General features: G+C 42.6%; 1 protein-coding gene across 1 annotated transcript; it reads left to right on the top strand.

The window, feature by feature from the left end:
• The first annotated feature begins 770 nt into the window (after nucleotides 1-770).
• On the top strand, nucleotides 771-19,909 carry LOC140936899 (lysosomal acid glucosylceramidase-like). Its single transcript, XM_073386402.1, has 6 exons — nucleotides 771-1,182; nucleotides 1,460-1,928; nucleotides 4,873-5,130; nucleotides 6,054-6,177; nucleotides 18,746-18,880; nucleotides 19,568-19,909. Exons 1-6 carry the CDS (start codon nucleotides 771-773, stop codon nucleotides 19,808-19,810), a joined length of 1,641 nt encoding a protein of 546 aa, XP_073242503.1. The 3' UTR covers nucleotides 19,811-19,909.
• Nucleotides 19,910-24,372: the final 4,463 nt, after the last annotated feature.

Here is a 24,372-nt window from a genome sequence, read left to right as displayed (position 1 = left end):
GACTTTTTTTGTGCCTTTGTTCGGCTTAGTTTTTTGAATGTTAAAGTCTACCTACTTATAAAAATTATGTATTTTTTGTGTATGTGTGTTAGACGCTTTTCTATTCACGTTTTACCATAATTAAAAAGAGGCTTTCTTTGTTATGAAAATCCTAACTATGTTGTTGATGTAACACTCTGTTTGTAATGACACGAGTCATTTACCACATGAAGAGTCATGCATCAACAAATGGTGGATATGTTGAATTATCTGAGCCAACTTCACGGCTGTTATTCTTCTATTACAATACAGGAGAAACGAAAATTAGTGGGATTTTTTTCTTACTGGCCTGCCAAACGCAGTTACATGAAGAATTTTGACCCCTTTCAGATCTGGGCAAGTCGGCGTTGTCGGGTCCTACATGGCCAACGATATGACTATTCTTTTTAGGCTTCAGGTCACACATAGCCCCCACCCACCGCCCCAAAAAAAGAAAAAAAAGGGGAAAAAAAATAGAGAAGGAAAAAACGCCTCGGTATGGAGCAAAGAGATAATGGGAAAGGGAGGGGACAGACGGGCAGTTTTTGCAAGCCAATAATTGAATTGAAAAGGTACCGATAGTGCGATTATAGATATTGAGAAAGTTTCGATTCGTCGTCCAGTGAGATAAGAAGAGAGACATCCCTTCCTCTTTACAGTAAGTCATTCCAAGCACCAACATGTTCCTTCCCTCCCAGCCCCTCCCCTACTAGTGCTTAGATGGTTAGTCCGTGTTAAGACTGGACAGAGCAATGCCTGGCGATATTTGCAGCTCAGCCATAATGGAAAGTCTCGCTCGGGGAAAGAAAACAGGAAATCTCCTTCTCTTACCCTTGTTTTTCTCTTTCTTTGCTTCTGCGGTGAATTTTTCACCTCCTAAATACTCTACTTGCCACAGCAAACATTTCGGCTATGATGGAACCGTGTGTGTCTGCTCGGACGAGCTAGAGTGTGACTCTTTTAGCGAAGGTAGTCCCTTGTCTCATGGGGAATATGCTGTTTATACAAGCTCAAAAGCAGGTGATCGCTTCAGTTTAAGGACTGGGAAGATACAAAGTGACTCCGAAGGAAGTCCACCTCGTGCTGAAGAAGCTGAACTTACTTTTACAGTGAACCAAAGCGAGATTTTTCAGACAATTCTCGGGTTCGGTGGTGCATTTACAGGTACAGAAAATAATCTCATAAACCTTTAAGCTGCATTATGTGTAAGGTTGAAGACCTACGAACCTGCACGTGTAGTGTTGGGAAAGATGTCTCTGCAAAAGAATCGATAGTTGAGCCAGTCAATTCAATTCAATTTTCGAGTCACAGGCCAAACTTCCAAACAAAACGCATTCAGTAAACATAAAAGTAGCTTATAAGATAAAACAAACATAGCTACTTTGTTTACTGAACGTGTGGATAAACAATGCATTTTGTCACTATTATTCTTTAATTTCAGATGCTGCTGGAATCAACATTTTTAACATCAGCTCCACTTTGCAAGAGAAACTCATTTCATCATATTTTTCGGAAGATGGCATTGAGTACTCCATCGGACGCATCCCTATGGCTAGCTGTGATTTTTCCACATACCCTTACTCATATGACGACCATGAAGGAGATTTTGAAATGCAGAATTTTAGCCTGGCTAAAGAGGATTTCAGTTTGAAACTTCCTGTAATGATATCCGCGATAAAGATGAGCAAACGGAATATTAGGTTCTTTGGTAGCCCTTGGGCAGCTCCAGCCTGGATGAAGACCAATGAAAAAATGCAAGGGCCTGGTGAATTAAAAGGAGTCGCTGGTGACAAGTATCATAAAGCGTGGGCTTTATATTTTGTCAAGTTCATCAAGGCTTATGAGAAGAATGGTGTGAAGATTTGGGGGCTTACAGTAGAGAATGAACCATCAACTGGCTTTATTCCAGGGTAATGATTTAGCAATAAATAATAGGTACCTATCTCCATTCTTTGTTCCTAATTTTGTAAAATTTACCCCAAAGTGGACAAAAACTGGTCAATAACAAATCAGAATATATTTCATTATACATACACAGGCAATCACACCCCCGAAATATAGTCGAATAGTCCAGAAACATGTCTTCTCGGTTAATAAAAAAAATCTGAAATAAGAGTGCTGTTTCTCATGACAACAGCAAATACCATCTTTCAAAGAAATCATTGTGCATATAGTTGTTTATAGGTCAGTGTTAAGTTGTCTTGCCTCTATATGTGACCTTCTTTGGGAAAACGTACACTAACGATATTTCGTTAAACGGTTAGACCGTTAGCTGTCCGTTAGTCATCCGTTAGATGATTCAATGAAAATCGTTAGAGGCGTTAGGCAATTCGTTAGCAACTCATCCGTAGCCGTTAGAGCGTTAGTTGTATCCGTTAGAGGTGTTAGTCAATTCGTTAGCAACTCATGTATATCCGTTAGAGCGTTAGTTGTATCCGTTAGAGCGTTAGTCCAGGAAACTAAAGCGTTAACTGACGATTCTATTGCTTTGCTGATCAAGGCCGCTGCCTTATGGGCGCCCTGTCGTCAGAGGTTTCTACGATTAATTTTATTCGCCCGCGGGCGACCGAAATTATAAACAAGGAGTCCGCATCGGGCACCTGAAACTAGTGATTCTTGCCAAACCCGTTTCCCAACGTCCAGTGAACGAACGACACAATTCCCTACCCGTTCTACGCTTTTGAAACGAAAAATTAACATCAAAATGCTTGGTCGTCGGCTGTAGGCAAAAGATACCGACGATAAGAAGTAAACAAACAAGCACACGTCTTGAAATCCGCTTCTCTGCAGACTTCCGCTAATTGATCTCGAATGAATTGAATGGTTGCAGGAAAACCTTCGGTATAAAAGTCATGACCTTCTTCCCGTCTTTTTGCCTTTAGAAACGTTGCTGTTGTGTGTATTTTTAAATGAAAAGATGCAAGCAACTACAACTAGGGCTTAAAAGAAAAAAAAGGGAACAATCAATCAATCAATCAATAATTCAACCATTTATTATTTTAATAAAATCCACATAACGTCTAGTCTAAGGGCTGCACATTTGGTATATGCCTTCTTGAGTTGCCCCAATATATGACCCTTAAAGATTAACAATTTATCCAGTGTAACCCGAAGAGTTTTCATGGATTCTAGGGTCCCTGCTTTAATACCTTTTTGAGCAGATTGTGTGGTAATTATATGAGCATGGCTCATGGTGTTGTCATTGTTAACAAGGAGATGATTCTGATCAAACCAGGACAACAATAAACTAAGCTCAGAGTTCACAACAAACTGCAGCACAGTAGGGGGGGTGTCTGGAAGAGCGGGAAACCGGAATCCGGAATAGGAACGGGAATAGGAACAGGGACAGGAAGCGGAACCGGAACAGGAACCGGAATGGGAAAAGAAACCTATATAAAAACAGGGACAGCATTTACCTTAATTTAAGTTAATCTGCATTTAATTCCTATTTAGATTACATACGAAAAATAAGGGAAAAATATAATAGGAACCGGAATAGGAAGGGGAATATAAACAGTGTATAGAAATATGTAAAGAAAAAGGTATAATCGTGATTAAAATAAAAAGCCAGAGAAATAATAAAAGAAACAAGAAAACACCCTTGAAATGTTAATCTGATTAACCTTTCTTTATCTTCAGCCAGTGACACATTGTGTTTTCGTGTCAAACATAATAGCGAACTTAAAGAACGAGAACGCTGACCGTCGCGGGCTTCATGAATAGCAACCGAAAGTTTAATGTTTCGCTTGATGGAACGCTTCTGTCTGAATTCTTCCTCTTATCTTCCACTATGCGAATTTGTTGAGTCAGAGCTCCAAAAGATAGAAAACATCTACTTCCATCACTGAGAAATTGAATTCGGGTCTTAATTCAAACTATTTCTCATTAATTCCAAATTGTCCAGTCTTTTAAACGTTGGGAAATGAAGCTGGAGACCGTGTCCGAGCTCAGAAAGACAATAAAATTTATCGTCTGCTGTTCACGTTCTCAAGAAAACTTAAGATTTGATCATTTACGTCGTAGTTGTGCATCGATGGTGAAGAAATTGACAGAAAGCACGATGCACTCGCAAAGCTGTTGCTTTACTTATTTTACTTGCTGCTTTTTTTACCTTCTCGTTGCCGTAATATAAAGAGAGTCAGGGGGGAGCATTATACCAGACTAGTTTTCTTTTTCTTTGTATCAACTGAATCAGAATTAAAATAATATAAGGTAAATGATGTCCCTGTTCTTGTATCGGTTCCCCTTCACATTACTGTCCCTGTTCGTTGCCATTTCCGGTTCCGGTTCCGCTTCCTGTTCCCATTCCCGTTCCTATTCCGGATTCCGGTTTCCGGCTTTTCCAGACGCCCCAGTAGGGGAGGTATCAGAGTATTATGCAATAGTATTGTCTATGTAGAGCCTTAAGGACATATGAGGAACGAAAATCGTTAATAAAAATTATAAACAGAAGAGGCCCAAAAAGGGGACCCTGTGTCTCTGTAACTAGAACATATCCCATGAACTTTAACTGTCTGTTTGTGACCCATCTGGTAGGAGGACATATCAGCTGCAAACCCGATGAGGTACATAGCTTTTTTAATGACGAAATGTTAGCCAGCAAGACCATTGAAAGCGGGTACTAGCTAGTTTAAATCTATGTGTTACAGGTCAAAATTACATTCAGGATAAACTTTTTTAACCTGCATGTACATGTATAGGGATTCTTTCCTATAGCAATAATTCATGACTAATATTTAGGACTAGGAGACAAGGGCAATTGAGAATCAAAAAAGGTTAAAAAATTTTAACTTGAATTTAATTTTGACCTGTAACATGTGAATAAGAAGTGAAATGTTTTGCTTCTCCTGGTAGGTATTCTTTCCAGTGTATGGGTTTTACACCAGAGATGGAGAGAGACTTTGTAAAAGAAGACTTGGGTCCGACCTTGGCAAAGTTTGGCTATTCCAATGTTACTTTGATGATGTTGGATGATGCTAGGCTATTTGTACATTCATGGACTGACATAATGTTGGGTGATCCCCAGACTGCCAAATATGTTGCTGGTATCGCTTTGCACTGGTACAATGAGCAAAATACATCACCTGATGTCCTTACCGCTGCTCATAAGAAGTAAGTCATCAATATTTGAAAGGATTCTCAAACTCTTAAATAATAATAGCATTAATGATAAGTATGCGTAATCAAATGGTGACGAGTGAAATTAGGGAATAATTTCACGCACGTTTTGTCCAAATCCTAATAATTTAAATTAGATTATTAAGATTTGGACAAAACGCAAGTGAAATTATTCCCTAATTTCACGAGTATACCATTTGATTACCTATTAATATCATGGGTGACGAATTACAAGCAATCTTGGATTTTTGACATGTTTATCCTGGATTGTATCGATAGAGAACTCCACTCTCTCAAATGTTTAGACCTTACATTTGGCTTATAAAGTTCAGAATTTTTCAGACTTTTTCGTCAAAATACCTGTTAGAATCCTTCTTGATGTTTTCTTGTGTGTTCAGGTTTTCTAAAGCGTCTTTTGTGCCCTGACATCTTCATTCACGGCATTTTTAAAACTTCGTTGCCCACTTGACACTGAGACGTACGGAAGGGTTTCGATGGCAATTTTGTAATTTCACATGTGAAATTACAAATTCACGCTGAAATTTTGCGCCAAAATTAAGGAGTAATTCGTTACCTATGATATTATTAGATATTATTATAATAATATAATAAGGATCTTGCTTCATCTTGCCTGCTTATGGATTCAGCCATATAATGATACTATTATAATAATACTGTCGTACTCTTTTTGTAGGGGTATAGGCAAATCCTTGCTTACTGCATTATTTTTATATAATCCTTCAAAGCTTTTGAGCTTACACAGAAAAGGTGTCATACTAGTCAAAGGATTGGAAAGGAAACAATGTTGTGGGCAAAGTTTGTTTACAAGCTTACAACAAGCAATTTGAACCTTTGTTTCTTTGTCTTTGTTGCTGTTTTGATGTGTGTTTATGTGTGTTTCATCTCAACCACTGTAGATTTCCCGATCATTTCTTCCTGAACACTGAGGCCTGCACAGGGTGGACGGGCCCACCCTCTGAGAGAGGAGTTCATCTTGGAGAATGGTCTCGAGGAAGTAACTATTCACACAGCGTTATTGAGGTATGTAAACAAAGCCCAGCCATTTTTGAGTCCATACCTCCCTAGAAAGTCAGTCCCACTCTCTCCCCTGTGGGTTTTACCTTGGTGAATAGACACCTGAAGGTAACTATTCACACAGCATTATTGAGGTATTTAAACAAAGCCCAGCCATTTTGAGTCCATACCTCCTTAGAAAATCAGTCCCACTCTCTCCCCTGTGGGTTTTACCTTGGAGAATAGACACCTGAAAGTAACTATTCACACAGCATTATTGAGGTATTCAATAAAGCCCAGGGACTTTTAGCCCGCAGCTCTTAAGAAAGTCAGTCCCACTCTCTCTATGTGGGTTTTTACCACATGGCAGGGAGGTCACGAGGAAGTAACTTTTCACTTTTGATAATTAGAGGTATTTCAACAAAGCCCTGCCACACCTCCCTAGAGTCAGGGCATAGTTGGTACAGGAGACTAGACAGACAAGCCAGCAAAAAAAGAAAGGCAAAACCTGTGTTGCTGTGGTTTAAACTTGAAGCTCTCTGACTGTGCAAAATCTGTTGCTTTTAATTTGCTTCTTTAGACACCAGCCCCAACTTGCACCTCACTTCGTTACTTTGTGCATGGTCCAGGAAAAAAGGCTATGAAGGCTGTTACCTGCTTGAGGTGTAACGAATTCTGCAAAAATATAAACCAACCTTTGAAAGATCACTGAAAATTCAGTTTAAGAAAGAAAGTGTTTCTAACGCCAAACTTTTTTGGGATAAAATCATGAAGTGTAACTGGAATTATGATATGTCTAAGGAATGTGAGGCTGAAAACTATTAAAATTGTTCCTTAACCATAATATAATCATTAATTCATCACTTATCCCTGCCAGTGACCTTGCTATACGGGATGGAATTCTTTTAGCCTGCATAGCTGGCTGGATCATCATGTCAGTGCGTATTGAGGCACTGACGTGAGAGACTTACAAATCTGTGCGGAGAATGGGGAAGAGACGCTTTAACGTTTTCCATGTCTTCGGCGCTCACTTCCCGCGGCTTTGCGGCCAAACCCTCACTCACAAGGATGAATTCCGCCAGCTGCTCGAGCTGGAATTCTTCGAATTATTGAGTAATATCAAAGAGCTATTTTGTAAATTAGAATCTTTAACACTTAGTAAAACTCAAGCCAAGGAACTGATCTTAAACTTTTCTTGTCGGACTTAGTGATAGTAAACTTAACTGCCTCTATCGTCAAGAAACGACCAAGGGGTAACCTTGTTACCCCTTGTTACCCCTTGTTACCCCTTGTTACCCCTTGTTACCCCTTGTTACCCTTGTTACCCTTGTTACCCCTTGTTACCCTTGTTACCATTGTTACCCCTTGTTACCCCTTGATACCCTTGTTACCCTTGTTACCCTTGTTACCCCTTGTTACCCCTTGTTACCCTTGTTACCCTTGTTACCCCTTGTTACCCTTGTTACCATTGTTACCCCTTGTTACCCCTTGATACCCTTGTTACCCTTGTTACCCCTTGTTACCCTTGTTACACTTGTTACCCTTGTTACCCCTTGTTACCCTTGTTACCTCTTGTTACCCCTTGTTACCCTTGTTACCCCTTGTTACCCCTTGTTACCCCTTGTTACCCTTGTTACCCTTGTTACTCCTTGTTACCCTTGTTACCTCTTGTTACCCCTTGTTACCCTTGTTACCCCTTGTTACCCTTGTTACCCCTTGTTACCCTTGTTACCCCTTGTTACCTCTTGTTACCCTTGTTACCCCTTGTTACCCCTTGTTACCCTTGTTACCCCTTGTTACCCTTGTTACCCCTTGTTACCCTTTTTACCCTTGTTACCCCTTGTTACCCTTGTTACCCCTTTGTTTTCCTTGTTACCCTTGTTACCCCTTGTTACCCCTTGTTACCCTTGTTACTCCTTGTTACCCTTGTTACCTATGTTACCCTTGTTACCCCTTTTACCCTTGTTACCCCTTGTTACCTTTGTTACCCCTTGTTACCCTTGTTACCCTTGTTACCCCTTTTTTACCCTTGTTACCCATGTTACCCCTTGTTACCCCTTGTTACCCCTTTTTTACCCTTGTTACCCATGTTACCCCTTGTTACCCCTTGTTACCCCGTGTTACCCTTGTTACCCTTTCTACTCTTCTTACCCCTTGTCACCCTTGTTATCTTGTTACCCCTTGTTACCCTTTGTTATTCCTTGCTACCCTTGTTACCCATTGTTACCTCTGGTTACCCTGTTACTGCTTGTTACTCCTTGTTTTCCTTGTTACTCTTGTTACCCCTTCCTTCTCCTTGTTACCCTTGTTACCCCTTGTTACCCTTGTTACCCTTGTTACCCCTTGTTACCCTTGTTACCCCTTGTTACCCTTGTTACCCTTGTTCCCCTTGTTACCCTTGTTCCCCCTTGTTACCCTTGTTCCCCCTTGTTACCCTTGTTCCCCCTTGTTACCCTTGTTCCCCCTTGTTACCCTTGTTACCCTTCTTACCCCTTGTTACCCCTTGTTACCCTTGTTACCCCTTGTTACCCCTTGTTACCTCTTGTTACCCTTGTTACCCCTTGTTACCCCTTGTTACCCTTGTTACCCCTTGTTACCCTTGTTACCCCTTGTTACCCCTTGTTACCCCTTCTTACCCTTGTTACCCTTGTTACCCCTTCTTACCCTTGTTACCCTTGTTACCCCTTGTTACCCTTGTTACCCTTGTTACCCCTTGTTACCCTTGTTACCCCTTGTTACCCCTTGTTACCCTTGTTACCCTTGTTACCCCTTGTTACCCTTGTTACCCTTGTTACCCCTTGTTACCCCTTGTTACCCTTGTTACCCCTTGTTACCCCTTGTTACCCTTGTTACCCCTTGTTACCCTTGTTACCCCTTCTTACCCTTGTTACCCTTGTTACCCTTGTTACCCCTTGTTACCCTTGTTACCAATTGTTACCCCTTGTTACCCCTTGTTACCCTTGTTACCCTTGTTACCCCTTGTTACCCTTGTTACCCCTTGTTACCCCTTGTTACTCCTTGTTACCCTTGTTACCCCTTGTTACCCTTGTTACCCTTGTTACCCTTGTTACCCCTTGTTACCCTTGTTACACTTGTTACCCCTTGTTACCCTTGTTACCCTTGTTACCCCTTGTTACCCTTTTTACCCTTGTTACCCCTTGTTACCCTTGTTACCCCTTTGTTTTCCTTGTTACCCTTGTTACCCCTTGTTACCCTTGTTACCCCTTTGTTTTCCTTGTTACCCTTGTTACCCCTTGTTACCCCTTGTTACCCTTGTTACTCCTTGTTACCCTTGTTACCTATAATACCCTTGTTACCCCTTTTACCCTTGTTACCCCTTGTTACCTTTGTTACCCCTTGTTACCCTTGTTACCCCTTTTTTACCCTTGTTACCCATGTTACCCCTTGTTACCCCTTGTTACCCTTTTTTTACCCTTGTTACCCATGTTACCCCTTGTTACCCCTTGTTACCCCGTGTTACCCTTGTTACCCTTTCTACTCTTCTTACCCCTTGTCACCCTTGTTATCTTGTTACCCCTTGTTACCCTTTGTTATTCCTTGCTACCCTTGTTACCCATTGTTACCTCTGGTTACCCTGTTACTGCTTGTTACTCCTTGTTTTCCTTGTTACTCTTGTTACCCCTTCCTTCTCCTTGTTACCCTTGTTACCCCTTGTTACCCTTGTTACCCTTGTTACCCCTTGTTACCCTTGTTACCCCTTGTTACCCTTGTTACCCTTGTTACCCTTGTTACCCCATGTTACCCTTGTTACCCCTTGTTACCCCTTGTTCCCCCTTGTTACCCTTGTTCCCCCTTGTTACCCTTGTTCCCCCTTGTTACCCTTGTTCCCCCTTGTTACCCTTGTTACCCTTCTTACCCCTTGTTACCCCTTGTTACCCTTGTTACCCCTTGTTACCCCTTGTTACCCCTTGTTACCCCTTGTTACCCTTGTTACCCCTTGTTACCCTTGTTACCCCTTGTTACCCCTTGTTACCCTTGTTACCCCTTCTTACCCTTGTTACCCTTGTTACCCCTTGTTACCCTTGTTACCCTTGTTACCCCTTGTTACCCTTGTTACCCTTGTTACCCCTTGTTACCCCTTGTTACCCCTTGTTACCCTTGTTACCCTTGTTACCCCTTGTTACCCTTGTTACCCTTGTTACCCCTTGTTACCCCTTGTTACCCTTGTTACCCCTTGTTACCCTTGTTACCCCTTGTTACCCTTGTTACCCCTTCTTACCCTTGTTACCCTTGTTACCCTTGTTACCCCTTGTTACCCTTGTTACCAATTGTTACCCCTTGTTACCCCTTGTTACCCTTGTTACCCTTGTTACCCCTTGTTACCCTTGTTACCCCTTGTTACCCCTTGTTACTCCTTGTTACCCTTGTTACCCCTTGTTACCCTTGTTACCCTTGTTACCCCTTGTTACCCTTGTTACCCCTTGTTACCCTTGTTACCCCTTGTTACCCCTTGTTACCCCTTGTTACCCTTGTTACCCTTCTTACCCTTGTTACCCCTTGTTACCCCTTGTTACCCTTATTACCCTTGTTACCCCTTGTTACCCTTGTTACCCCTTGTTACCCCTTGTTACCCTTGTTACCCCTTGTTACCCTTGTTACCCTTGTTACCCCTTGTTACCCTTGTTACCCCTTGTTACTCTTGTTACCCCTTGTTACCCCTTGTTACCCATGTTACCCCTTGTTACCCTTGTTACCCCTTGTTACCCTTGTTACCCTTGTTACCCCTTGTTACCCTTGTTACCTCTTGTTACCCCTTGTTACCCTTGTTACCCCTTGTTACCCTTGTTACCCTTGTTACCCTGGTTACCCCTTGTTACTCTTGTTACCCCTTGTTACCTCTTGTTACCCTTGTTACCCCTTGTTACCCCTTGTTACCCTTGTTACCCCTTGTTACCCTTGTTACCCTTGTTACCCCTTGTTACCCTTGTTACCCCTTGTTACCCCTTGTTACCCTTGTTCCCCCTTGTTACCCTTGTTACCCCTTTTTACCCTTGTTACCCCTTGTTACCCTTGTTACCCCTTGTTACCCTTGTTACCCTTGTTACCCTTGTCACCCCTTGTTACCCTTGTTACCCCTTGTTACCTCTTGTTACCCCTTGTTACCCTTGTTACCCCTTGTTACCCTTGTTACCCTTGTTACCCCTTGTTACCCTTGTTACCCCTTGTTACCCTTGTTACCCTTGTTACCCCTTGTTACCCTTGTTACCCCTTGTTACCCTTGTTACCCCTTGTTACCCTTGTTACCCTTGTTACCCCTTGTTACCCTTGTTACCCTTGTTACCCTTGTTACCCCTTGTTACCCTTGTTACCCCTTGTTACCTCTTGTTACCCTTGTTACCCCTTGTTACCCCTTGTTACCCTTGTTACCCCTTGTTACCCTTGTTACCCCTTGTTACCCTTGTTACCCTTGTTACCCCTTGTTACCCTTGTTACCCCTTGTTACCCCTTGTTACCCTTGTTCCCCCTTGTTACCCTTGTTACCCCTTGTTACCCCTTTTTACCCTTCTTACCCCTTGTTACCCTTGTTACCCCTTGTTACCCTTGTTACCCTTCTTACCCTTGTTACCCCTTGTTACCCTTGTTACCCCTTGTTACCTCTTGTTACCCCTTGTTACACTTGTTACCCTTCTTACCCCTTTTACCCTTGTTACCCCTTGTTACCCTTGTTACCCATTGTTACCTCTGGTTACCCTGTTACTGCTTGTTACCCTTGTTACCCCTTGTTACCCCTTGTTACCCTTGTTCCCCCTTGTTACCCTTGTTACCCCTTTTTACCCTTCTTACTCCTTGTTACCCTTGTTACCCCTTGTTACCCTTGTTATCCTTGTTACCCTTGTTACCCCTTGTTACCCTTGTTACCCCTTGTTACCTCTTGTTACCCCTTGTTACCCTTGTTACCCCTTGTTACCCCTTGTTACCCTTGCTACCCCTTGTTACCCTTGTTACCCCTTGTTACCCCTTGTTACCCTTGTTACCCCTTGTTACCCCTTGTTACCCTTGTTACCCCTTGTTACCTCTTGTTACCCCTTGTTACCCTTGTTACCCCTTGTTACCCCTTGTTACCCTTGTTACCCCTTGTTACCCTTGTTACCCCTTGTTACCCCTTGTTACCCTTTTTACCCCTTGTTACCCTTGTTACCCCTTGTTACCCCTTGTTACCCCTTGTTACCCTTGTTACCCCTTGTTACCCTTGTTACCCCTTGTTACCCCTTGTTACCCCTTTTACCCTTGTTACCCCTTGTTACCCTTGTTACCCCTTGTTACCCTTGTTACCCATTGTTACCTCTGGTTACCCATTTACTGCTTGTTACTCCTTTGTTTGCCCTTGTTACCCTTATTACCCTTGTTACCCCTTGTTACCCTTGTTACCCCTGTTACCCCTTTTTTACCCTTTTCACCCTCGTTACCCCTTGTTACCCTTTGTTACCCCGTGTTACCCTTGTTACCCTTTCTACTGTTCTTACCCCTTGTTACCCTTCTTATCCCTTTTCACCCTCGTTACCCCTTGTTACCCCTCGTTACTCCTTGTTTTCCTTGTTACTCTTGTTACCCCTTCCTTCTCCTTGTTACCCTTGTTACCCTTGTTACCCTTGTTTCCCTTGTTACCCTTTGTTACCCTTGTTACCTCTTGTTACCCTTGTTTCCCCTTGTTACTATTGTTACCTCTTGTTACCGTTGTTACCCTTTGTTACCCTTGTTATCCTTGTTACCCCTTGTTACCCTTGTTACCCTTTTTTCCCTTGTTACCCCTTGTTACCCTTGTTACCCCTTTGTTTTCCTTGTTACCCTTGTTACCCCTTGTTACCCCTTGTTACCCTTGTTACACTTGTTACCCCTTGTTAACCTTGTTACCCTCGTTACCCCTTGTTACTCCTTGTTACCCTTGTTACCCTGGTTACCCTTGTTACCCCCTTGTTACCCTTATTACCCTTGTTATCCTTGTTACCCCTTGTTACTCTTGTTACCCCTTGTTACCCCTTGTTACCGTTGTTATCCTTGTTACCCCTTGTTACCCTTTATTACCCCTTGTTACCCTTGTTACCCTTGTTTCCCCTTGTTACCCTTGTTACCCCTTGTTACCCCTTGTTACCCCTTGTTACCCTTGTTACTCTTGTTACCCTTGTTACCCCTTGTTACCCCTTGTTACCCCTTGTTACCCTTTTTACCCCTTGTTACCCCTTGTTACCCCTTGTTACTCTTGTTACCCCTTGTTACCCTTGTTACCCTTGGTACCCCTTGTTACCCCTTGTTACCCTTGTTACCCCTTGTTACCCTTGTTACCCTTGTTACCCCTTGTTACCCTTTTACCCCTTGTTACCCTTGTTACCCTTGTTACCCCTGGTTACCCTTGTTACCCTTGTTACTCTTGTTACCCCTCGTTACCCTTGTTACCCCTGTTACCCCCTTTTACCCTTGTTACCCGTTGTAACTTTTTTTACCTTTTGTTACCCCTTGTTTCCCTTGTTACCCCGTTACCCTTGTTACCCCTTGGTACCCTTGGTACCCTTGTTACCCCTTGTTACCCCTTGTTACCCTTCTTACCCTTGTTACCCCTTGTTACCTTTGTTACCTCTTGTCACCCTTTGTTTCCCCTTGTTACCATTGTTACCCCTTGTTACCCTTGTTACCCTTTGCTACCCTTGTTACCCTTTCTACCCCTTGTTGCCCTTGTTACCCTTTTACCTTTGTTACCCCTTGTTACCCTTGTTACCCTTGTTACCCCCTGTTTCCCCTGTTACCCTTGTTACCCTTGTTGCACTTGTTACCCCTTGTTACCCTTGTTACCGTTGTCACCCTTGTTACCCCTTTTTGACCCTTGTTACTCCTTGTTACCCTTGTTAGCCCTTTGTTACGCCTTGTTACCCCTTGTTACTCCTTGTTAACCTTGTTACCCTTTTTACCCTTGTTACCCCTTGTTGCCCTTGTTACCCTTTTACCTTTGTTCCCCCTTGTTACCCTTGTTACCCTTGTTACCCCCTGTTTCCCTTGTTACCCTTGTTACCCTTGTTACACTTGTTACCCCTTGTTACCCCTTGTTACCCTTGTTACCCCTTGTTACCCTTGTTACCCTTGTTACCCCTTGTTACCCTTTTACCCCTTGTTACCCTTGTTACCCTTGTTACCGCTTTTTGCCCTTGTTACCCCTGGTTACCCTTGTTACCCTTGTTACTCTTATTACCCCTCATTACCCTTGTTACCCCTGTTACCCCCTTTTACCCTTGTTACCCGTTGTAACTTTTTTTACCTTTTGTTACCCCTTGTTTCCCTTGTTACCCCGTTACCCTTGTTACCCCTTGGTACCCTTGGTACCCTTGTTACCCCTTGTTACCCCTTGTTACCCTTGTTACCCTTGTTACCCTTGTTACCCCTTGTTACCTTTGTTACCTCTTGTCACCCTTTGTTTCCTCTTGTTACCATTGTTACCCCTTGTTACCCTTGTTACCCTTTGTTACCCTTGTTACCCTTGTTACCCCTTGTTGCCCTTGTTACCCTTTTACCTTTGTTACCCCTTGTTACCCTTGTTACCCTTGTTACCCCCTGTTTCCCTTGTTACCCTTGTTACCCTTGTTACACTTGTTACCCCTTGTTACCCTTGTTACCGTTGTCACCCTTGTTACCCCTTTTTTACCCTTGTTACTCCTTGTTACCCTTGTTAGCCCTTTGTTACGCCTTGTTACCCCTTGTTACTCCTTGTTAACCTTGTTACCCTTGTTACCCTTGTTACCCCTTGTTGCCCTTGTTACCCTTTTACCTTTGTTACCCCTTGTTACCCTTGTTACCCTTGTTACCCCCTGTTTCCCTTGTTACCCTTGTTACCCTTCTTACACTTGTTACCCCTTGTTACCGTTGTCACCCTTGTTACCCCTTTTTTACCCTTGTTACTCCTTGTTACCCTTGTTAGCCCTTTGTTACGCCTTGTTACCCCTTGTTACTCCTTCTTAACCTTGTTACCCCTTGTTACCCTTTGTTCCCCCTGGTTACCCCGTTTTACCCCTTCTTACTTTTTTTTTATCCTGGTTACCCTTGTTACCCCTTGTTACCCTTGTTACCCGTTGTAACTTTTGTTACCTCTTGTTACCCCTTGTTACCCTTGTTATCCTGTTACTCTTGTTACCCCTTTGTGCCCTTGGTACCCTTGTTACCCCTTGTTACCCTTGTTACCTTTGTTACCGCTTGTTACCCCTTGTTTCCCCTTGTTACCCTTGTTATCCCTTGTTATCCCTTGTTACTCTTGTTACCCTTGTTACCCTTGTTACCCCTTGTTGCCCTTGTTACCCTTTTACCTTTGTTACCCCTTTTTACCCTTGTTACCCTTGTTACCCCCTGTTTCCCTTGTTACCCTTGTTACCCTTGTTACACTTGTTACCCCTTGTTTCCCTTGTTACCCTTGTTACCCTTGTTACACTTGTTACCCCTTGTTACCCTTGTTACCGTTGTCACCCTTGTTACCCCTTTTTTACCCTTGTTACTCCTTGTTACCCTTGTTAGCCCTTTGTTACGCCTTGTTACCCCTTGTTACTCCTTGTTAACCTTGTTACCCTTGTTACCCTTGTTACCCCTTGTTGCCCTTGTTACCCTTTTACCTTTGTTACCCCTTGTTACCCTTGTTACCCTTGTTACCCCCTGTTTCCCTTGTTACCCTTGTTACCCTTGTTACACTTGTTACCCCTTGTTACCCTTGTTACCGTTGTCACCCTTGTTACCCCTTTTTTACCCTTGTTACTCCTTGTTACCCTTGTTAGCCCTTTGTTACGCCTTGTTACCCCTTGTTACTCCTTGTTAACCTTGTTACCCCTTGTTACCCTTTGTTCCCCCTGGTTACCCCGTTTTACCCCTTCTTACTTTTTTTTTATCCTGGTTACCCTTGTTACCCCTTGTTACCCTTGTTACCCGTTGTAACTTTTGTTACCTCTTGTTACCCCTTGTTACCCTTTTTATCCTGTTACTCTTGTTACCCCTTTGTGCCCTTGGTACCCTTGTTACCCCTTGTTACCCTTGTTACCTTTGTTACCGCTTGTTACCCCTTGTTTCCCCTTGTTACCCTTGTTATCCCTTGTTATCCCTTGTTACTCTTGTTACCCTTGTTACCCTTGTTACCCCTTGTTGCCCTTGTTACCCTTTTACCTTTGTTACCCCTTTTTACCCTTGTTACCCTTGTTACCCCCTTTTTCCCTTGTTACCCTTGTTACCCTTGTTACACTTGTTACCCCTTGTTACCCTTGTTACCGTTGTCACCCTTGTTACCCCTTTTTTACCCTTGTTACTCCTTGTTACCCTTGTTAGCCCTTTGTTACGCCTTGTTACCCCTTGTTACTCCTTGTTAACCTTGTTACCCTTGTTACCCTTGTTACCCCTTGTTGCCCTTGTTACCCTTTTACCTTTGTTACCCCTTGTTACCCTTGTTACCCTTGTTACCCCCTGTTTTCCTTGTTACCCTTGTTACCCTTGTTACACTTGTTACCCCTTGTTACCCCTTGTTACCCTTGTTACTCCTTGTTACCCTTGTTACCCTTGTTACCCCTTGTTACCCTTTTACCCCTTGTTACCCTTGTTACCCTTGTTACCGCTTTTTGCCCTTGTTACCCCTGGTTACCCTTGTTACCCTTGTTACTCTTGTTACCCCTCGTTACCCTTGTTACCCCTGTTACCCCCTTTTACCCTTGTTACCCGTTGTAACTTTTTTTACCTTTTGTTACCCCTTGTTTCCCTTGTTACCCCGTTACCCTTGTTACCCCTTGGTACCCTTGGTACCCTTGTTACCCCTTGTTACCCCTTGTTACCCTTGTTACCCTTGTTACCCCTTGTTACCTTTGTTACCTCTTGTCACCCTTTGTTTCCCCTTGTTACCATTGTTACCCCTTGTTACCCTTGTTACCCTTTGTTACCCTTGTTACCCTTGTTACCCCTTGTTGCCCTTGTTACCCTTTTACCTTTGTTACCCCTTGTTACCCTTGTTACCCTTGTTACCCTTGTTACCCCCTGTTTCCCTTGTTACCCTTGTTACCCTTGTTACACTTGTTACCCCTTGTTACCCCTTGTTACCCTTGTTACCGTTGTCACCCTTGTTACCCCTTTTTTACCCTTGTTACTCCTTGTTACCCTTGTTAGCCCTTTGTTACGCCTTGTTACCCCTTGTTACTCCTTGTTAACCTTGTTACCCTTGTTACCCTTGTTACCCCTTGTTGCCCTTGTTACCCTTTTACCTTTGTTACCCCTTGTTACCCTTGTTACCTTTGTTACCCCCTGTTTCCTTTGTTACCCTTGTTACCCTTGTTACACTTGTTACCCCTTGTTACCCTTGTTACCGTTGTCACCCTTGTTACCCCTTTTTTACCCTTTTTACTCCTTGTTACCCTTGTTAGCCCTTTGTTACGCCTTGTTACCCCTTGTTACTCCTTGTTAACCTTGTTACCCTTGTTACCCTTGTTACCCCTTGTTGCCCTTGTTACCCTTTTACCTTTGTTACCCCTTGTTACCCTTGTTACCATTTGTTACCCCCTGTTTCCCTTGTTACCCTTGTTACCCTTGTTACACTTGTTACCCCTTGTTACCCTTGTTACCGTTGTCACCCTTGTTACCCCTTTTTTACCCTTGTTACTCCTTGTTACCCTTGTTAGCCCTTTGTTACGCCTTGTTACCCCTTGTTACTCCTTGTTAACCTTGTTACCCCTTGTTCCCCCTGGTTACCCCGTTTTACCCCTTCTTACTTTTTTTTATCCTGGTTACCCTTGTTACCCCTTGTTACCCTTGTTACCCGTTGTAACTTTTGTTACCTCTTGTTACCCCTTGTTACCCTTGTTATCCTGTTACTCTTGTTACCCCTTTGTGCCCTTGGTACCCTTGTTACCCCTTGTTACCCTTGTTACCTTTGTTACCGCTTGTTACCCCTTGTTTCCCCTTGTTACCCTTGTTATCCCTTGTTATCCCTTGTTACTCTTGTTACCCTTGTTACCCCTTGTTGCCCCTTGTTACTTTTGTTACCCTTGGTACCCCTTGTTACCCTTGTTACCTCTTTTTACCTTTGTTAGCCTTTCTTACCCCTTGTTACCCCTGTTACCCCTTGTTACCCTTGTTTCCCCTTGTTACCCTTGTTATCCTTGTTACCGTTTGTTACCCTTGTTACCCCTTTTTACCCCTTGTTACCCTTTTTACCCCTTGTTACCCCTTGTTACCCTTGTTACCCCTTTTTTACCGTTGTTACCCCTTTTTACCCCTTGTTACCCCTTGTTACCCCTTGTTACCCCTTGTTACCCTTGTTACCCCTTTTTTACCGTTGTTACCCTTGTTACCCTTTTTTACCCCTTGTTACCCCTTGTTACCCCTTGTTACCCCTTGTTACCCTTGTTACCCCTTTTTTACCGTTGTTACCGTTGTTACCTCTTTTTACCCCTTGTTACCCCGTGTTAGCCCTTGTTACTCTTGTTACCCTGTGTTATTTGTGTTACCCTTTGTTACCCCCAGTTACCCCATTTACCCCTCGTGAACAGAATATTGTGTATGTTTTTTGTCTGCTTCTTTGTATGTTTATCTGTTTGTTTTTTTGTAATTACCTTATTAACATTTAACATTTTAGAATCTATTGCACTGGTCTACCGGGTGGGTGGACTGGAACCTAGCACTCAACATGGAGGGAGGACCAAACTGGGTCAAGAACTTTGTTGATTCGCCGATTATAGTTGACGCTGAGAATGGATTATTCTACAAACAGGTGAGTTTATTTGGTTGCGGTTTAGAGTAAGTAATCTTAAAAAGGAGACGGGACTAGACTATTAAAAGCTGCATCGAACACGGTTATCACATGGCACCAGCAATTGGTCTGACCCTTTTTTTCTTTTTTTAATACCCATTAATGGGAACCCTAAATTTGTCCGAAATGAGAAGAAAATGCCGCAATTTATGAACCTGGGAGTAGTCTTTTATGAATTGGCTACCTTTTTGAAATATTTAGGAATCGAAATGGACCAAGGCCAGGAAAAAAGGTACAAACCATGTAACCCTTTTTTCTTCACTTAATACCAGACACTTAGTGACTGGTCCTTCGAAGTTAATTAAACCTCGCTGTAACAGCGGTCGTCGATCAGTCGCAGGTTACAGTGCACTGTTGCCCTGTGACGTCATTGATTTTGCAATGTTGCCCGCTTAGAGATTTTGGAGGGAAACAGTTTCATTGTTAGATGTCATGTGATGAAGATGATATGAGATGATAAGATGATATCCTATCCTATCCTGTGACCTCGATGTAACCAATGAGAGCTTTCGCTGCTGGGAAAAAAATTCCAGCTATATAACAACACTTCTTGGTAACCTTCGCTGTTTTCCATAGTTTAGCTCAGAAAGTGACGCAGTATCCGTACATATATTAATTGATTTAATTGGATTTTGACGTTTCTTACAGCCCATGTATTATCACCTCGGTCATTTTAGCAAATTTGTGCCTCCAGGATCACGGAGAATTGGAGTGACATCTTCATCACAAACATCACTGGAGTTTATTGGATTTGTGACACCGCAGTTAAACACAGTCCTGGTGATTCTGAACACTGAAGCAAAAAATGTGACTTTCCATATCATCGATAAGAAAGCAGGAATCATAACGGAAACCATACCCTCATATTCCATTCAAACTTACATTTGGTAATTTGTACGGAGTTTTGGTGGTGACAGGTCAGTTGAAACTGTTATAAATTTCGCCCTAAGAGGGCTGAATGTAAGGACAAACATAATAGCGAAAGACGCGAATGATCACAGAAGCTGTTTGTTTGGTATTCCACCGGTGTTTCATGCAAAAGAGGATTTGGGTTGCTCTCCATTAGTAGCCTGTGCCAGGCTCTCAGATAGTACAGTGGGAACGTATTAAAACGAGCAAAGCGAAAATAAGACGCGCGCGACTTGGGAAAGGGGGCGGTGGCGGCGGGAAAAATGGGAGAGAGAGCCTGTTAGCATTTCTTTAACGACCCTCTTCCGCCCATTTTTGTCACGTCTGGATTCGGCTGTCAAAACTGCTAACACTTCAGTTAGCTACAATCATTCTCAAGTTTCTCGCGTGAGCATTGCACGCGACGCGAACACCTTGTGCGATGTGTGGAAATTTATGTCTTTGAATTCGTTATCCTGTGAGAGCATCCGTTTTTTTGGCTCTAGTTTATAGCAATAAAAGGGGGCGGTAAGTTTTTTCCTCTGATGGGTACTGAGGTTATGCTCTGGAAGGTTCTACATTGTCACTGAGCAAATGTTTTTTTAGCCGCTTGTTTCACACTGAGAGGTTATGGCACACATATCGATTTACTAGGCGTTTGTTTCTGGTCGGCAGGATTTGCCCTCTGATGAGAGAGCATTTTTTTTTACCTCTAATTAGAAGCGTAAAGCTTTTTATTGCGGCTGAATAAGCGCTTTAATTTTCTCCAAAGTGCCTTCTGGATCTGACTAACTAAGTGATTTTCTTTAGTCCGTGAATTAATGTAATATTTTTCTGCAATGTTGTATCACGCTGGGCCCAGCTCGTATGTTTTCTTTGCAGAATGTTAAATTATCACGGATAGTGATTTAAAGATCCAGAATTATAAGAATGAAGTGCTGCGCAGCTTAAAATTAAGCTACATCAACTAAGGAGAATTGCATTGTGACTTAGTAAACTCCAGCTTGATAGTGTTTCTCTGAAAATAGTGTGAGTCTTTTGACTGGAGCGCGTAGTTTCTCCCTTGGTAATAGCGGAATATTAAGCTTAACAGTCTTTGGACTGTTTTGTTATTGCCACTTTGTGATCAACCAGGACTCCGGATTACCGCAAACAATTTCGCACTTTCCTTCCCTCGCTTTCTTCGCGTCCTCCTTTCCCTCTTCACCGATGCCAAATAGTTGCGGCCGGACATCAAAGCTTTTTCAGTTGTTCCACTTGGTCTCGCATTATAGATATCAGCGGCGAAACGACTATTATCGCAGAGTTTTCTAGGATTAGAGCAGCTTTAGCCAAGCGTGGGAATAGCTGAAAGATGAAACTTTTGCCGAAACCGGTGGGCATAATACCGAAAACATCTTTACCGCGAGCCAAGTCGCAGACACTCGTCTAAAGCACAAGACAACGCAGATTCATGAAGATCACACGCGCGATTCGCGTTAGCCATCTTGGTGATGACAAACGAATGACCACGCTACTAGGTGATGATGTTAACTGTCACAATTGACCAATCAGAGGGTATATCAGGAGCTGATATACCGGAACAGGCCGTTAAAAAAATGCGTACAGGCTCCGTCGCCCTGTCTCTCCCCAGCCCTCGCGCGTTTTTCGCATTTCTTATTACTGAACGACTATCCACCACCATCTCGGAGCCTGAAACAGGCTATCCATTAGGCGTGATTTAGGCTATCTTTACACCATACAGAATGGCTTTTGAGCCTACACGAAAATCATATCGGTTAGGGCTTCTGTTTAGACATAAGAACGGCAATTTCGGCGCGATTTCTGTGACGGAGCGAAACTGTGTCGCACCGATCTCAAGCGTCGCATATCGGATAGGTTCTGAGCAACACACTTCGGCGTAGTGTCAACAGCTATTCGGACCATCGCGGAAGTGAATAATAAGAAGAAAAGAGGACTGGAGGCCACTGAGACAAAAGTAAGTATTCAGGGGTGAGGACGGGGATTTAGAGAACCAACTGCTCCGGCACTATGTTCGATGTGTGTGAACGACTTGTTCCGCTTGACCAGGGTTTTCAATAAGATTTTAATTAGGTGGCAAAAGCTTTGGAGTAGGTTGAGAAGGAAAAAAACTCGCGACAAAAGCGCGAGTTTCTGGGAAAAGTTTGAAATCTGGGCATCAATGCATTTCCGGGATTCTAGAGCAAAAATTATACTGCTTGAACAGAACACAGAAATCATTAACTTTTGGCTCTTTTTTCAGTGACAGAACATGAAAGCTCTTTTGAAATCGGGGTAATTTCCAAAGAAAAGTAGGCGGCGGGTTCACGTGAAATCGCCGGAGAATTCAGTTGGCCGGCCACCGGCTCTTGTTGAAAACCCTGGCTTTCGTGCCGTTGTTCTATGTTGTTCTGTTCTGTTCTGCGCTGTTGCTTTTTTTTTTCGTGTCGGCACGAAAAGCTGTCCGGTATTGTGTAAACGTAGCCAAACCAAGACCAAAACGTCAGAAATCGTTGGAACCAGCCAAGGAGAAAACGGAACAGCAATGCTTGATTATAAACAAAAAAATCATCTGAACCGTTTCATTCCATTTACATCGAGCGTGGATTTTTGAAAATGTAACAGCAACTTTCAGTTGGACTGGTCTGCCCCTGGAGGTGGATCAATTTCCCATGGTCTCTACTCTTTCTATTTTTATTTGCGGGACCTTTTTTTTGCGGATGGCTGGAAAAATCGCAAAAATTTTGTGCCAAACGGTATTCAAAACTGACTTATTGGATAATGCAATTCTAAAGTTTTCATTGGCTTAGCCATTATGGTATATGAGCAATTATAACATGCTCTCCAGTGTTTTTGATGTCATTTGTGTGGTCTATTTAAAAATTATTCCACAAGTGCGCGTTGGAAATGAGATGGTAGATAGCCAATGAAGCGCCTCATATCCAACAAGGGCGAGTGGAATAATTGGTTTAACATGAAAACGCCCACAAAATATCGAGAATTCTCTCCGACTTTATTTGTTAAAACAACCGATTTTCAGCTTGTTTTTAATTTTGAGCAGACGCGTACAGTTACCGTATTTGGAGAGCATGGTACAGTATTTTACGTACTGTAAGTAGTAGATAAGAAATAAAATAGTGGAGCTATATATTAGAAAATATAAACTGTCGAGAAGCAAAATACCAAACATATTCTACGTAGTTTCTCATTCCATGTGTACCACCACAGACAATGCAATATTTTCTTGACGTTTGTTAGTATTAAGAAACGGTCCAGATAAGAACGATAGCAAGAACGGCAACGAACATGTTGGAATGCAAAAAAGGTGCTAACTTTTCTATTGTCTGTACTTACTTCTGATTGGCTTAAACAGCAAAAGTTAACAAAACTTCATAAAGCAGTACATACATTCATCCTTACTTTCCAACCATCTTCCATATAACAAAATCTGGTCTCAGTTTGAATAACAAAGAAATCCTATGTGGGGAACATGTAAAATTGTAAACTTTTCTTGGCTATTGTTTTCAACTCTTGTGATTGGTCAAAATCTTTTAACACCGAAAAACACCCTTTCAAAGTGGAGTGTAAATGCATTTTACTGCGTAAACGGCCTTCATGTAGGTTTATGCATTCTCTGTGTAAAAATGAGAACATTCCTATGTGGGGAAAGCACCGTTGCCGCATAACAAAAGAAATTGCTATGCACCTTACCCGGATCATTACTTAATGGTATTGTTTGTAAATAGGTTAATGATCGACGGAATAAAACCTTTTTTATATCAATAAATGAAATACAACAATTCTTCTGATTTACGTCTTATTTTTAATAGAAACGTTGCTTTTGTTCGTTGTATTTCAACGTGTTCAGACATATGTGATATCACGAGGCGAAACGGTTTTTGATATATTATATTCTCTATGATACTCTACGATATTTACCCTATTCGGTTATATTTAAACTATTAACATGGTAAATTGATTTTTCAGGCTTTTTTTTAATCTCAGTCGGTATGATACTAAACCGCTGGAATCGCCAACACTGCCCCCAATAGATTACACTTTCCAGTGTATGGCATGTGACACGATGATGATCATTTGAGTCACTTGCAATCAGGCGTCCTTTTTTTTTCGGGGAGGCGCGAAAATCGGGGGGCAGGCAAAGAGAATATGGCGCCATTTTTCATAAGCTCCGTATTGGGACGCGCGATTGGTGGTTCAGGTGCCCTAGTAGGGAGCGACTTTTCGACGGATTGGAAGGGGGGTGGTTGTGGGTGCTAAGTTATTGTTTGGAGAAAGAGAAGTCAATGGATGGATTTTTTCTGTAGACTGGAACCAAATTTCGCCCCGTCATTCTTTTTGGCCTGCTTTTCTTCGTCTTTGCGACAGCGTTTAAGACGTTTTCACCTTCTAAATACTACTCTACCTGCCACAGCAAAGATGTTGACCATCATGGAACCGTGTGTGACTGCTTTGACGATCAAGAGTGTGACTCTTTTAGCGAAGGAAGGCCCTTGTCTCATGTCTCAAATGCAAATCTTACGACTTTTTGAAATCGATTTTTCTCG

The sequence above is a fragment of the Porites lutea genome, chromosome 5 (assembly GCF_958299795.1).
Source record: "Porites lutea chromosome 5, jaPorLute2.1, whole genome shotgun sequence".
NCBI classification, from domain to species: domain Eukaryota; kingdom Metazoa; phylum Cnidaria; class Anthozoa; order Scleractinia; family Poritidae; genus Porites; species Porites lutea.
This window is presented reverse-complemented; position numbering and strand designations above follow the sequence as displayed.